The sequence below is a fragment of the Phaethon lepturus genome, unplaced genomic scaffold (assembly GCF_000687285.1).
Source record: "Phaethon lepturus isolate BGI_N335 unplaced genomic scaffold, ASM68728v1 scaffold11565, whole genome shotgun sequence".
Classification (NCBI taxonomy): Eukaryota; Metazoa; Chordata; class Aves; order Phaethontiformes; family Phaethontidae; genus Phaethon; species Phaethon lepturus.
Window position 1 is genome coordinate 68,443 of NW_010541213.1, and position 15,824 is coordinate 84,266.

A 15,824-nucleotide genomic window follows, 5' to 3' on the forward strand; every position below is an offset into this window, starting at 1 on the left:
AGTCAGAAAACCTTGAAATCTTGAAAAAGGATGAGTAAAGAAGGGAGACAACAGATCACAAACGCTTCACCCCATGTCAGTATCGAACCATTTTCTCTGCATTTTATTAGAAGACTGTATAATACTAGAGTTGCCTTTTGTAGCTCACAGTTCTCCCCGGCTGGTTCAGAAAGCTCAGCCATTTCACCTCTTGCTGGCAGTTTTGACAGCATGGTATAGATTGGAGTTTTCTGACAAGTATTATGCAAAACTGAATAGATCAGAGTTTGCTGAATTTGAAATTATATGCATCCATGCAAGCATACGATTCAAACTAAGCCATTTCCTACCCTTGAATATAACCCTCCAAAAATTAATCTTCCTAAAAGAAAAATATTCTTAATTCTAAAAATGCTATTGCTTTCCAAAGAAAATTTCTTGGGCAGTAACTTGGCATTCCAAGGAAATTTCTACTTTAGGAAGCTTTAATACACATAGTCTATAATTCACATATTGATTTCACCAGACACTTCAATCCTAACAACAGTCTTTAACATATTTCTGACTTAAAATGAAAGCCACCAAACTCTATAAAACCTTTTAAAACACTTCTGAAAGCAAATCTGACCTTTGGCTTCACTTCCTTTTCCCGGAAAGCCAGGTGGAGGGAAGGTGCATACCAAGCATCTCTCTCCCGCGAGATTGCAGGCAGACAAAATCAGAATTCTGGGCTGGCACTCCCAATTCACAGAAGAGATTCTCTCTACACCAAAAATAAACAGCTCCAAGTGCTGCCTTTCTACTGCCTTGGTGCTCCATCTATCTCAGTACAACCCCAGGGCACAGACCTCATGTTTGTCCATCCCTGAGCTTCCTGAAGAAGATTTAAACCCCCATTAACCCAAACCACAGAGGAGAAAAGCTTATCAGGTGACACCCTGCTAAGGTGAATGGAATCAGAATGAAAGCTAACTTGGGAACGAGCTTGCAGCCCTAATCCAAAGCCTTCTGCAGCAAAAATTGTCATCTCTCTCCCTGTAGTGCTGCTGTGTCTACAGATCAAAGCTTGGAAGTTAGACCAGGCCTCTCTTCAGGTCCCCTTTCCTGCCCCTTGCCTTTATCTGCTCACAAGACTACAAAAACACGGCCAAACAAGAGGAGCACAAAAATGGCACTGTCAGGTTAAAGACGTAACTCCCTCCTCTGCTCTTTGTTTAAAAAGGTCACTTAGACAATCCTCCTCTGGCTGCTGGGCACATCATAATGAAGCGTCAGAGGCTGAAAGTTACCTTAAATAACAAAAAACCCCTATCCCCAACACCAAACCAATCAACTAGAACTCAGCAGCAGCCACCTCTGCAGGAAAATAAGACACTATGATGAACTTCTAACTTGTAGCCTTCTATTATTTTTGTAAGCAATGTAACACAGCATCAGGGGTCTCAGAGCATGTGTGAACATTTCTAGATCTTCCCTATCAATACCTGTAATGACAGGAGCTGGACTAATTAAATACAAATGATATTTTGAAAAGAAAACAGGTTTTACTAAGCTCCTTCTTTACCCAGTCTTCCTAATTGTGTTTAATTTGTACAGCCCTACACATCAATTTCTGAACTGAGGTTCTGTCTACGTTACTCAGGACTCTGCACCTCAAAGGCTGACCAACTCTTAAATTCAGAAATCAATTCTATAAGGTAACTTCTTTGTTTTGGAAAAGGAAGGGTCCAAATTCTAGAAGGACAGAATAGGCAAGATTTAAAAATTGGTACCCTGAGCAATTTTCTGTGTTACAAAGCACTCACATTCCCCCTTGCACTCTTCAGTAAGATTTGCAAGCCCTGAGTCCCTCTACTATACATCTCCAGGTCCACCTGTGACTTAGTGACGCAAAAATGTCTAAGCAAAGTTTCCCCGCTTCCCGCTTTCCTTCTACAACTTAACGTTGTAGAATAACAACGCATGTAGAATAACATGCCAAGCAATGCAAAATGGCTGTAACAACAGAAATGTGACCTATTAAAATTCTACACATTCTGAAATCGCATTGTTGTTCAAAAAACATCTCCTCAACTTCCAAGCTGGCAACTAGATGTAGACGAAGACAGAAGATTGTTCTCAGCACATGTGCTAATAATAAATATTAAAAAGAATAATACATGAAAGAATATAATACAATCAGCTACATCAGGGTTAGTCAGAGTGTACACTTTCCTGTTTGTATTTTAAGATTCTGAGCTTATCTGTCTTAATTAAGGATTTGCCTCCTCATTTCTAGATCAATACACTCAAAAAGCTTAGATAAAAAAACTAATTCATTAACAAAAATCCACTAAGTTATTTCTTCACTTCATTTCCTAAATGGAAAACTAGAAAGCCCTAGTTATGGGGCAATCCTCAGGACAAAGTCAGCAATGTTGACCAAAAGAGGAAAACTGGTAAAATGCAGTAGCTTTGCAAGCTGCTAATACATTTAGTCACACTCTCTAATTTTGTCTAGTCTAGATAGGCTACCGCAGACTTCCCCTAGAATTACAAAGCACAGTTACATGAATAATAATTCAACAAAATTAATGCTGTTAAAATAAATACTAGAAAAGTAATAACACCTTATTAAATATTACCTGTTCAGAGACAGTTTTCATCTACCTTTTATTTTTGTTGCTAGAATAAGAAATATCCTCAGTTCTTTTCCTATTCATACAAATTCACATTTACACGTGACTTAACTCCAAACACATTCTATAAAAATGTATATCCAGATACAAGACTTAAGAAATGTTACATAAATTCTTGACTTTTCAATGCTGTTACCTATCCCTGTTTCTATTTTTGTACATTATTTCTATCCCACAACATGAAATCAGCTTGAAATTGAAACTCATAGAGTAGACTAGGAGGCTTCTGCTGAGGGAATCTCTCTGAAGCAATGGTACAGAATATAAATATAAGCGCATTCACCAGTACTGGAAGAGAATGATTTTATGCTACTCACCATTCTGCAATTTCAGGATGAAGGATTTTGTTGTTCACATTAAATCTACAAAAAAACACAAATGTTAAAAAACAGCCAAGCACACAACAGCAGAAACTGCACATTTACTTTTTTTTTTTTTAATGTGTCATCTCTGAGGATGTGAAAACCTGCAAAGGCAAATATTGTACTGGAATTCAGTACAGATCATTATAGATCCCACTGAGGAGAATGCACACACACTCACCTTCACTGTGCAGGTGTTTAATTGTTTAATTATGAAATACATAGGACTAAATCAGATATATAATTTTAAGAATGTTCAGAAACCACAGTAACAGTATGTTCAAGTCATATTTAAAAAACTTCTTTGACAAAGATAAAATGTTAAGTTATCAATTCACTGCTATGAGCGTGGGCTGGACCAGATCAATCTCCAGAGGTCCCTTCCAACCAAAATTGTTCTGTGATTTTAATTTTGCTCCTCAAATATCCTTCACTGAAATTAAACACAGTTAATTGCTAATTTCCTCCTTAGTTTTATACCTTCTGATTTTTGTGGGCACAGAACATGGCATGTGATAAACAAGCTTGCTCAGGGGACTGTGAAAAGGAAAACAACCTCTCCTTGTCTTTTCTGATCCAGAGAAGAGGCAAAGCAAAAGCTTCCATCTCACCTTGGCCTCACTTAACTGTTTTTCTGTTTATTTTCTACATTAGCAATGCGTGTATTCTTGGAACTACTTTGAGGCTCTCTAAACAGTAACACTACAGTGGCCAATAGAGTAAGAAGCTGAGTAATTAAGTGGAACATAACGGATTTTCAAGCGTTGTTCAAGGGGGGTTTTTTGCTTATAATTTAAATGCCTAAGGAGTGTTCTGCATCGAAGATATTTTTTTGTCTGACTCAGGACTGTTGGCTCTTCAGTTAGGGCATTTAAGAGAATTAAAATGCTCCAAGGCTCCCAACAGATCTTCAGAAGAATGCTGTAAGGCAACAATACATTTTCCCACACTTTTGAAGAAAAAATTAAATATATTCCATGTTATTAACTATTCTTTATGCCACAGAAGGGACGAACTAAAGCACAAATCCAATTAAAAAAATTATTTGAAAGTCACTTGATTGTACCAGGGTTTTCCTGCATCCTCAGATAGCAAAAAAAAAAAAAAACAAACAACCCTATGCTTCTCTTTTTCAAGAATATAAACTTATAAAATCCTAACAAAGTGAAAGTTAATAGTTTTGTGTTTCTACTCCAGGATAGCAAACAACAAGTTCTGACAACATTCAACAAGGACAAGCTGCATGATATTCAGTATTATGAGTATTAATTAAAAACCACTGGAAAAGCACCAATACAAAAAGCCACAAGTCACAGAATACCACATCATTATAGAATACAGTTGATACTTGGAAACAAGAAAGTCTTGTAAAACCAGAGAAGGGCACTTCAATTTAATCATCACCATCCCCACAGCTATTACCTATGTAGGCCAATGCAGACTGTTACAGGAGTCACGTCCTCGTTCAAAGGGAATCCATTATATAGCTTTAGCAAAAAGCCTTAGGCCGCAAGCTGTGAACGTTCACCGAGAGACTGATGAACTTACACTGAACTCTTACTTGGTTACATGAGGGAAGGCCCCGACCCGGGTGTAAATGAGAAAGATAAGACAGACGCATCCATCAGCAGAAGTTGCCTCCTCAAGAGTAGATAAAGCACAGCCTGCCTGGAGGCAGTGAAGGGATCCAGCAAGGACCAAGGAGACCCCAGACCCAAATGCTACTACTGGGCCAAACCATCTCGCGAGGGGAGGGGAACTTTGACTGTAAGGGTGTAATTGCCCAGAGATTCTTTGTTCGGCGTCCCTCTCTGGAGACACCCAGCTTGAGTTGTTTATTCCACTGCTGTACTACTTAATAAACTCCTCTGGCGTACGTCACGTCAGAGATTCTGCTTCGGGAAACCCAGGGTCGAGCCTGAGGGAAGAGGAGGTGCCCGAGAGGGAGTGAGTGTGTGTGTGAGGAGGGGAAGAGGGCACCGTCGGCTCGCTGGAGTCGCCGCTGCGAAGGGACTCCGGTCCGAGCAGTTACAGCCGTGGGTGGTGGTGTGTGCGACTCCGCGATCGGTGTGTGCATGCTCGGGCAGCGGCTGCTCCCTTAACAAGACATAATTCACAAAAATGTACACAGAAGAAAATATATGAATGATATAGTAAAATTGATCTATAAAAACTCTAAAAACCCAAAATCCCAAGTTCTCTATTTGGCTGGAAAGCATACTGAACACCACCACAGAAAACCAAGACACAGAAGAATTACATTGCAGCTGTAACAACAGATACAAGGACTTTCAATAATTGTCATCAGTATGTCAGACAGAAAACAGATCAATGAAGGCAAGTGTAAGAAGACACTGCAGCAAGCTCCAGCACCAGCTCTATGCAAATAAGACAAGTATAAACTGTGGTTATCATGAAGTAACAAAAAAAATAAAGGGCAAGGAAGGGCAGGTAGAGAAGACAGCTGACAGACTCTGAAAATTCACATCTCAAGAACCTGACACACACACTTTAACCACAGGCACAAACAGATGAAACTAAAAGCAAACCAATCAATCAGTAAAACTACGAACCTCGCACTAGAAGACTGCACCTCATCTGAGCATCTAACTATTAAAAAAAATAAGGGAGGAGGGGATTGTACACCAGCATAGCCTTATAATAGTTCAAATAATGCTCTTTCAGAAAATAAAATTCAGCTGAGAGATGCACCATTTCTGTTGCAGCCCCTGCTTTTTACCTATCCCAGCCCTAAAGGCTCTGCTTAAACTATCTTTGTGCTGCCAGAAATGCAAGTTTTACTTACTGGCTGGGACCACCTACTATGTGGCAACTCCTTAAAATTCTAGTTGGTGTCAATTGGGGAAGCTAATTAAACACACAGAAAGGCAGCAGGATAAAACAAGGGAGTGCTGGGGGTGTGGAGAAGAGGCAGGAGGTCATCAGCAGAATGGCAGTTCTACCTCTGACCTGAAAGACAGACTTTCTGATACAATGTCAAGTATAAAACAAGATCTTAGACCTCTAGGACACAGCATGAATACAGACTTGGAAGAGAATCCAATCTGTTGTATGGAGCTTTTTCAAGGAAGCCAACTATTAAGGATTGATGTCTCAACTCTGCTTAGCTCGTGACAGCTGTGGGTCATGTGCTAGTGGCCACAAGGTCACTTGTTTGCAGCTGCTAGACTTCTAAAGCTATGCTTCACTTTACTTACCAACAAGGCAGCTGAACAAACCACATCCTAAAAGCTACTGGTTAAATAATAAGCTCAAGGGGAAGAGCTTGTTGTCACTAACAGGAGAACATAAATAGTGTTCATAACAAATAATTCACATAATTTGTGCACAAAGTCCTACATAAAATAACCCTACCTTGTCCATCCAGCAAAGTTTTTATCCTGCTAGACAATAAACAACTTACTCTTAAAAACCATGTACTGCCCTAACGTTAAGGTCATGTACTGCAATCCAGTTCTACATTTTCCTGCAATTTGCAAATTGCCAATACTTAGATGATGAGATATGTGGTCTTGAGGAAGAAAACAAATTGATATTTTGCTACAGTTGCAATCTGTAACATGTTAATACTCCTATTTAATCGACATAGAACTAAGAAATACTACACTGAAAGGCACGTCCAAATTGATTTCATACTCAGTTGTCCTTTAACATGCAAGACAATTTAATTAATTCAAAAAAAAAGCTAGGAATCTACACTTCCTATATAACAATACTGTATAATGAGACCTTTTCTTGTCAGTTTAATGAATACACTTTGTGTGTATGTGGTGATAAAAATCTAAAACATATTCATACACAACGTTAGAATTTTCTACTGTTCTTCAAAATGGAGAGTCCTCCCCCTAATGATTGACTTCGCTATGCAATAGGGAAGAGGCCATTTAAATGGTCTTCACTGTCATACCCAACAAGTGCAGTTCTGAGGCAAAGGAATTCACTGAAAAACTTTAAACATTAGGTACAATTGCTTAAACCGCCTATCGTTTACATCAATCAATTCTGAGGATAAAAAAAGCCCCCAACACGGTCAGCAAAGATTTATTCAACAGTGTTGTAAAGTATGTGGCACATTACTCTTTATCCATACAGGTTCAAAATCCATTTTCTGTATGGTGAATCAAGTCATCTCAAAGCATTTTTACAAGTGACACAAAACCACTACATGATTAGACTTTAAAAATTCCTGCACACTTTCCAGTCTGAAAAATGGGTCCATGAATTAGGAAAAAAGGAACTAGCCTTTATTAGCAAACAGAAATACATATTTCTAGAAAACAATGCGTTAGAATAACTTTAGAAATCTGCCTTCTACCCTTAGGCCACCTGGAGCAAGTAAGAGCAAGTCATTTCTGTAGGATTCATAACATCTCTAAACAAAGCTGACATAAGGGCAGTTACCAGAAGCAACATTAGTAAATGGTCCAGGTCTCCTAAGTCCCTGTCCCAGATTGCTCCCTCCACTGAACCACAGTACTACCCACCGCTGAGCGGGGAGCCTTCCCAAGTACAGTCATTCTCCATTTTTACAGATTGCAGCAATATACAAGCTTTTTGCTATATGAGAGAACTATACATAAACTAACGGAAACTATGATATAGTTCACTATTATGGGCTCTATTATCAGCATAAAATCAAGTTTGACCATTGCTAGCAGGACAAAAATAACTTAGGAGTGATCTTCAGGGTGAGCATTTAAATAACCCATGACCACAGTAGTCGTTTTGTCTCAAATGACTATTTATTACAGTGGAAAAATTAATCAAATAGTTTAGGTAATTATGTTCCAGAAGAAGTTCAAAAGGTTCAAGAAGTAAGGCAGGGAAGCAACATCATTAGGGCAAGCAAAAGGCAGCTTCTGACGGGAGCAGATGAACAGCGCAGAGCGAGCAAGATTCAGCGTTTTCAGGAAATGATACATTATTTCTATTATTATCCATCACCAAAAACCCCACCAAAAACCCCCAAAAGCAAAAAAACCAACAGAACTGGGGCACAGTCAGTCTGGGAGAAGAGACAAATGGGAGCATGAGGAACAAAAAAGGGCCCTAGCAAGCAAATACAACTTGGCCAGGTAACCAGAAACTGGAAACAAACAAGAAGCCAGGAATAAAATACAGCACCAGAGCTAGGGCAGAGCCCAGCCAAGCGGAGGACAGAGATGACAGCGACAAGGCGCAGTCGTGGGCAGACAGGAGGGAGGGCAGTTTGAAGGAGCACGTTGCTTGGTACAAACTCCATGGTTTTAGTCCTCTCGGGAGAAATCAATACATCCAAAATACATGCGTTTCTATAAAGGAAACATTTTATACAGGAGAGGTGGAGAAGCAGAAAAGCAGGAATCCTGAAATTGGTTTGGGTCTGTGTTGAAAATAAATATAAAATGGGCTGATTTACATGCAGTTAAACAATCTGACGAAAGCAGAGTTTAAAAGGAAGTTCCCCCCGTCTTCTGCACCCTCAATTAGCAGCGTTCACTCTCCTCATGCCTACCGCTGGCACGCAGACCATGCCTGCTCTCACAACAGACATGACAGCCCCAGAGAAGACAGAAGCAAAGTGTGGGACATCAAGGGAAGGCTGGAGTGACAAGTGGTTTGAGGGCATGGTATCTGTCAGAAGAAGGGAGTGGATCTTCGGCACATCCAACAACAAAATCAACGCATGCTCTTCCATACTGCAGGCACGGGAGGGGAAGACTCTAACCAGATCTGTCAAAGGCAGCAAAATGAAAATCTTGATGCCTAGGGGTGGAGAGGGATGAGCATATCCAGGGTCTCAAAAGAGAAGTATCTGTTAAACAGCTGGAAATAGCCCCTAAAGAATGGAAAAGCATTCCTCCCCAAGCACACTGACAGCATGTTTACCAAAACCCAGAAAGCCAGCAATAAAATATCATTAACCCCTTTAAGTGTTGCAGGACACATGCTATTAAAATCTCAAATCAAGTGCTAAATGGAGTGGCTTCCTAACTTAATGTTGACTGGTAATAGAATGTGTTATTAATTAAAACTCTAGTGTTTAGTGACATTCGGGGGGGGAAAAGGTCTTTTTGATACTTCAGAGAGCCCTTTGTACATTATTCCCATAATGAATTACTGCTGGAGTTAATAACTGTTATATTTCATGTGGAGGTGTCTCAGATAAAACTGGAGGTATCAATCCACACAGATTTTGGAGTCCATCTGTACCCAGAGAGGGTAAGGTAACTGAGTATCTACTTGGTCAAAGCAACAGAACATGCTATTGCTGTAACAGCAGAAACTCTACCAAATAGTCATTAAAAACAGCTTGCTTACATTCTGGAATAGTTTCTATTTAACCCACTGGGCAGCAAAAGATGTCTAAGTATCTGCCACCTTGGTCCCCAGTATCCCTGACAGAATCATTAAGTTTCCATTTAGGTTGTAGAGGAGAGTAATTATGGAATCAGATTCCAGATTTCAGTTCACACGACACAGAGAAAAGATGATTCTAGCAGAAAGCGTGCTCTCAGACTACACAAATGAGTGCCCAGACTTGCAGCAAATTCTGTGCATTACGATGATCACTGCAAAATTAATGTGCTGTCAACAGAGGTGGATGGAGAAATATACAGTGAGGTCACTGGAAGTCAAGGATCATTAAAAAAAGGCCATCTACTCAACATCTCAGCAGGAGTGTTTATTTTAACAGGATTTTTAATGGGAGGCTTTCTTTCTTTTGTGCCATACACGAGCTAAAATCGAAAATGATCTCATTTTAGGATATCATAACAGAAGAGACAGTTGTATTTCTTTCAACATTGAAGTCGTCATACTCACATCCCAGAGCAGGCTGTGATGTGTTTTTATTTGCTGCCTTTTCAAAATACTGCATGTAGAAGGACATTTTCACCCCACTGATAGCCAAACTTCATAAAAAGACAACATCAAGGGACACTAAAAGATCACATCTAGGTAGAAAGGTGATCTTTTATTTTACAGCTGTAATGTGACATCTTTTCAGAGGCTGTGCATACCAGAATCCCTAATATCTACCTTAACACGGTACAAGGAAGTCACTAAGAGAAAGAAGCTACTCTTAAGGATTCATTTTTCTGAAATCTGAAAACCAAATATTCCAATCCCAAAAGTAGAAATGGAGGTAAGGGGATGTGTCTGGTTTTAGATACTTAAAGCAAACGCAGAGAAAGACAAACACTGGATAACCAAAAAAAAGCACCATTGTATTTTAAGTCGTTAGAAACCTGTCAAGTACTTCATTTCCAAAGAAATACCAATACATATGATCTGCCATTCAACATCCTGCCATTAGGAAAAAACATCATTTAATGTGAAACATAAAACGAATTCACCATAACCATGCAAGAATTGATGTATAAAAAAGCCTTGTCACTTACTGGCTGATTCCCTCAAACGAAGCTTCTTTGGAGACATTTCCACTATCAGTATTGACACCGCGCTGGGAGGAAAAAGATGAAAAGGACCATGATTCCGAGACAAATAGAAGGATTTAAAATTTAAATCACAGGGAGAAACTGATGGCAGTAAGTCTTTAGGAAAACTTATGTATAAGTTTATTTGAATCACTATAAATAAAAATCCCAGACTGTTCAAATGCAGACCAATATAAGAAATTATTTGTTTCATAAGTGACCAACATAGAACTCCGGTTAGGATGTGCTGCTTAGGAAAATAGCAAGCTTTGATTTCTAATTCCTGTGTGTCTTGAGAGGGAACTAGGAGACCTATATAATAATAAAGGGCAAGGGAATAACAAACGCGCAAGGTTTCTTCTGAAGTAATTTAATTTAAAAACAAATTATTACACACTGCCTTGGCAATGCTTACTATTTAAATTTGCATGCTGCTTCCCTACAGCTTTCCATTCAAGCAAGTAGCATAAGCAAGACTATTTTGGCTGCTACACAGCACATGAACACTTCTGACATGTGCCTGGGAAACCCTGTGGAGCAGCGTTACAGTTCTGTGTGTGGAATGAGACCACATGGGAAGAGGACCAAGCTTCCATGCAGCCAGCAGGAAGAGAAGTGCTCTCTTCCCTTCCCTGGACACAAAAATGACCAGAGGGATGGAACACCTCTCCTCTGAGGACAGGCTGCGATGGTTGGGGCTGTTCAGCCTGGAGAAGAGAAGGCTCTGGGGAGACCTTATTGCAGTCCTTCCAGTACTTAAAGGGGGCTTACAAGAAAGATGGGGACAGACTTTTTAGCAGGGCCTGTTGAAGGGGTAATGGTTTTAAACAAAAGAGGGTAGATTTAGACTAGATATAAGGAAGAAATTTTTCACAATGAGGGTGGTCAAACACTGGCACAGGTTGCCCAGAGAGGTGGGAGATGCCTCATCCCTGGAAACATTCCACGTCAGGTTGGACGGGGCTCTGAGCAACCTGATCTAGTTGAAGATGTCCCTGCTCACTGCAAGAGGGGTGGGCCTAGATGACCTTTAAAGATCCCTTCCGACCCCAAACTATTCTATGATTCTGTGATTCACAGCAGTGGGAGGAGTGTGAAAGCATCACAGCTCCATGCCCTCAGCTAGGAATTAGATAAAAATTCCCCATTACAACAGGATGCTTAGAGAGTGACAACTAATCAACAACTTGTTGTGCAGAAAAAAAACAGCAAGAAGCAGAAGTTGGTCAAATACTCCCTTTCCCATTCATTTCTCTCAAAGAACATGGAAAAGCTATAGGGTTATCATTTATGTGTGTGAGTGTGTGTATACAAATGTAAGTGGAAGAAAGACTGAAAACTGTTTAGGGCCTCTGTTCTTAATGGATAAAGAAATCGGATCTCATGCTATGTGACTGCTTAAGGAGTGATTTCTGGTAAGACTTCTGTCTGGCAACTATCATGGGAAAACAAGAAATCCAGGAGCTGCCACTGCATTTGCTGTAAGGGAAAGCTCAGAGTCAGCAAATCATTTCTGATATAGATTGGAGAAAAGAAATAAGATACTCCTAATAGCAAGAGGTTTACAAAACATCTGTCAAGAAAAGAAGCTCAGGGAGAGGTGATGGGGAAGAAGAAACTTGCAGGCTTTACATCCATTCATTCATCCTTCTTCCAGAGAAATAAGCAAGCACCATTAAAAATACTTGGCAGGTATGTGATATCACTCCCTCCTCCCAGAAGTTGTTCTTACCAACCCACCCAATTGCAGAAAAAGTATTCCCCGAATCCCTGCAGGATTTCCACAGAAAGGCCCAAAGATGCTCATGACATGACCAGAGCAGCAGAAGAAAAAAATGGAGTTGGGAGTCATTGTACATAGGCCGGAGGATAGCACGGTTGAAGTTAGACAGACTCGTCATGTCTTGCCAGAAAACAGATAAAGCTTTTGAAAGAGATTATATAGACTGGAAGGCCAGAGGTTACAAATCTTGAGATCATGGAGGAGCCAGAAGACTAGACAACTATACACACGTAGCTTCAAATTTGGCAAAGATGGAGAGGAAAAGATAGGGAATGAAAGTACAAAGAAATACTGAATAAACTGATCTTACTGAAGAAAATGGGTAGTTATTCTTCAGAATAATATGACTCACCAAAGTAAGGAGCACAGCAGGTTTCTTCGAAGCCAAGACACTGGATATCTAAAAAGAAGTTTTAGATTGCTATTTTTTTTTTCTTTCTTATAATCACATTGATACCAATTTCATCAACATTTGCTGGACACAAAGTAAATAAGCCACACAGACAAAAAAATGCTCCTCTGATATCTTTCAGATATTGTAGTATTACCTGACACTTGCAACAAGAGGCAGTAAATCACAAAATATTTAGAAACGCAGTGCTTAAGTTGGTGGTGTCCTTTAAAGACATAAATACTAACTATAACTTAAACTTAAGTCTATTGTCATTTGTAAGACAGAGGAAATATGAGCCAAAAAGCTGCAATGTCACACAGAAATAAGGAAGAACGGGGTACTCTGTATCCTCAATGCACTGCTGCATATAAAACACACATGCATTAACATTATGAAGTAACAGTTCTCCAGAAAGCTGGAGAGGGAATTTTTACAAGGTCATGTAGTGATAGGACACAGGGTAATGGCTTTAAACTGAAAGAGGGTAAATTTAGATTATATATAAGGGAGAAATTCTTCATTATGAAGGGGGTGAGGCACTGGAACAAGTTGCCTAGAGAAGTTGTGGATGCCCGATCCCTGGAAGTGTTCAAGGCCAGGATAGGACTTTGAGCAACCTGGTCTAGTGGAGGGCGGTTGGAACTAGATCATCTTTAAGGTCCCTTCCAACCCAAACCATTCTATGATTCTATGATTACTATGTTAAAATGTTCTAAATACTTAGTAATGAATGTTTACTGTTACTCTCGCTGCATCATCTTTTACTGACTAATACTTCTATTATGCTCCTTCAGTACCTTTCAAACATTTACACACTGAGAATAAAAATCATTGGGTTTGTAAAGAACTGGGCTTTCAGACCAGCTGCAGAAAGGTGGGCACTGAATTACACATTCCTTGAGGCAAGGAACAGATGATGTAATTCCATGGAGCACAGTTCTATCACCTTTAAACCAGCTTAACAGCATGCTAACAATATTAACAAAAGAAAGCATATGGCAGTGAGATATAAAAATACAAATTTCCCATTTCATTTTTTTTTTTCTCCCCATGAAATATCAGGATTACACACTCACACAGGCCGGTCATTTGTTGACATAAAACTATCCTGTGAATAAGGCCCCTAATGTCCTGGTGGTGGAAAACCAGTTTCTTGGCAAACCAGGCAAAAGTTAAAGACAGAACTTTTGAAAGCTGAACAGTTTCATTGCAAGCTTCAACAGCTTCTACCTTCAATCCATGTAGTCCAGGTGGAAAACAGCCTTTATGTTGGGACAATTTACTGGTCCACATAAAGAGCTCTTTTTCCCATCAATGAGTTTAAGCAGTAAGGAAGCAGAGAATAGAACTGCAATAAAGGCATCTGTTATGAAAAGTGATCCAAAACAACTAAGGTGACCTAAAATAAATGTGATTTTAAGAAATAAAACATGTATTTTCCACTTGCAATTTTCACCATCTGACAGATGAGCATTGGAGCGCCTGTAGTCTACATGGCTCCAACTCACACATGTCAAAAAGCAACCTCTCCACATCTTCTTCCACCTCTACCCACTGAAATATAGGATCAAACTTCACTTCGTAGCTGGGCTCATTATGAAAATTAAACATCCTCACAGCTCATGAGAGCAAAATTTTTGGTCTAGTGAGTCAGAGTTAGTGCTCTGCAGGGACAGAGGTATCAGAGTCTTCCTATTCAAGCTCTTCTCCACAAAAATCACCCACAGAGCTTGGCAGGAATACTGCCCTCACCCTGCTGAGCCTTCCTACCAAAGAAAAGGTAACTAGCCAGGTGCATAAGTATACAAACATCTGCTCAGAAATGAAATGAGAAACCTAAGCAAGTCACATTTGCATTTAAAAATATGAATATATTTTCTTATACAGCTATTAGCACGATTCAACATAAACTAAGAGTAAGATAGGTGGCCTTTCCTCACAGGTCTTTGGAGGCATAAAATAAATGTAGGTTCCAAAATTAGAGCTAGGACATGCAACCTCCTTGACATAACTCCACAAATCTGCAAGGCATTGCAAAAAATGTATTTAGCAACATGCTTCTCTTGGATAAAGACACAGACTGACAGGTCTCATGATGCACAGAACATGTTTATGAGACTGTCTTTGGATTAAGACCTCAGTGTTCAGCTCAAAAGGGCAGCCTTAAAAAAAAAAAATACTACAAGTTCTTTGTAAGAATGAAGGACACTTTCCAGTAACTGAAAAGTAACTGTGGTGGGGAAAAAGGTCCCACCAAGTCAGGACACATCCAGTAAGCAGAGGACTAAAATTAAGCAAAATCATTGCCATATATTGATTTTGTGTTCACAGAAAAATATTCAGACACAGACAACTCACCTTGTTCACATAGTGGACTTCATCCACAGCGTATTTTTTCTTGAAGAATTCAGGGGGATGAATCCTTTGGAAAACAACAAAAAAACCATTTGGTTTTAGCTTTACTGTTATATTTAATAAGGCCATAAACAAAGAAATAATGTTCTCTACTATCACAACAATAGAATCAGATATGAGGAATGTTTTAATAATCTTATTCTTGACTCCATTTCTCAAAATAGGAGATTACACAGAAAGTTGCCACAACTACAAAAATCAATGTGCTTTAATCCAGTTCATGCCCGATACTTAGATTTCATGGTCTCCTCCTAAATTAAAGGGTAATTTTTCCCCATTTACTCTACCCAAGACAGTTTTGTTAAAGACTTTTTCCACGCATTCTGTTTCTATACAACTTTCCAACTCAGCAGACATTTGAAGGATGTGGAAATAGCAGACAACCAGTTTGCCCTGTGTTATATTCAAAGAATGAACAAAACATTCATTTTCTACCCTGGTAACCCCTCTGAGGTGAGCATGAAGTGGACTGAGGGCTATGAAGACATGGGCTGTGCCACTTCTATTCCTCAGGACACCAGAGATCCACTCCTCTAACCCAACAGGATATGCAACTTTACATGTCCACATCCAAAATAAAATAATTTCTGCTGTCTTCAGCCCAATACCCAACCAGAGACTTTTTTCCTAAATGCCAAAAGAATGTGAGAGTCCTGTGAAAGATCTACTTGCAGTCAGCTGGGGCAGACCCCAGCATGGATCAACACTCCAGGGTTCTCCCACCAGCCCTGAACCAGTGGCTGTACCATTGCTCATTCCTTCACCTTATGGTAG

The 15,824-nt window shown here is 39.6% G+C and overlaps 1 protein-coding gene across 1 annotated transcript in view; it reads right to left on the bottom strand.

Annotated features, from left to right (window-relative positions):
• LOC104621237 (xaa-Pro dipeptidase-like) overlaps window positions 1–15,057 on the bottom strand; it is a gene marked incomplete at both ends in the record, with an annotated part of 81,836 nt that extends 66,779 nt beyond the window's left edge. The window contains 4 exons of the mRNA XM_010287665.1: window positions 2,975–3,019; window positions 10,423–10,484; window positions 12,594–12,641; window positions 14,994–15,057. Coding sequence (XP_010285967.1) covers window positions 2,975–3,019; window positions 10,423–10,484; window positions 12,594–12,641; window positions 14,994–15,057 — 219 coding nt within the window. The remainder of the gene's footprint in view (window positions 1–2,974; window positions 3,020–10,422; window positions 10,485–12,593; window positions 12,642–14,993) is intronic.
• Between the last annotated feature and the right edge of the window lie 767 nt (window positions 15,058–15,824).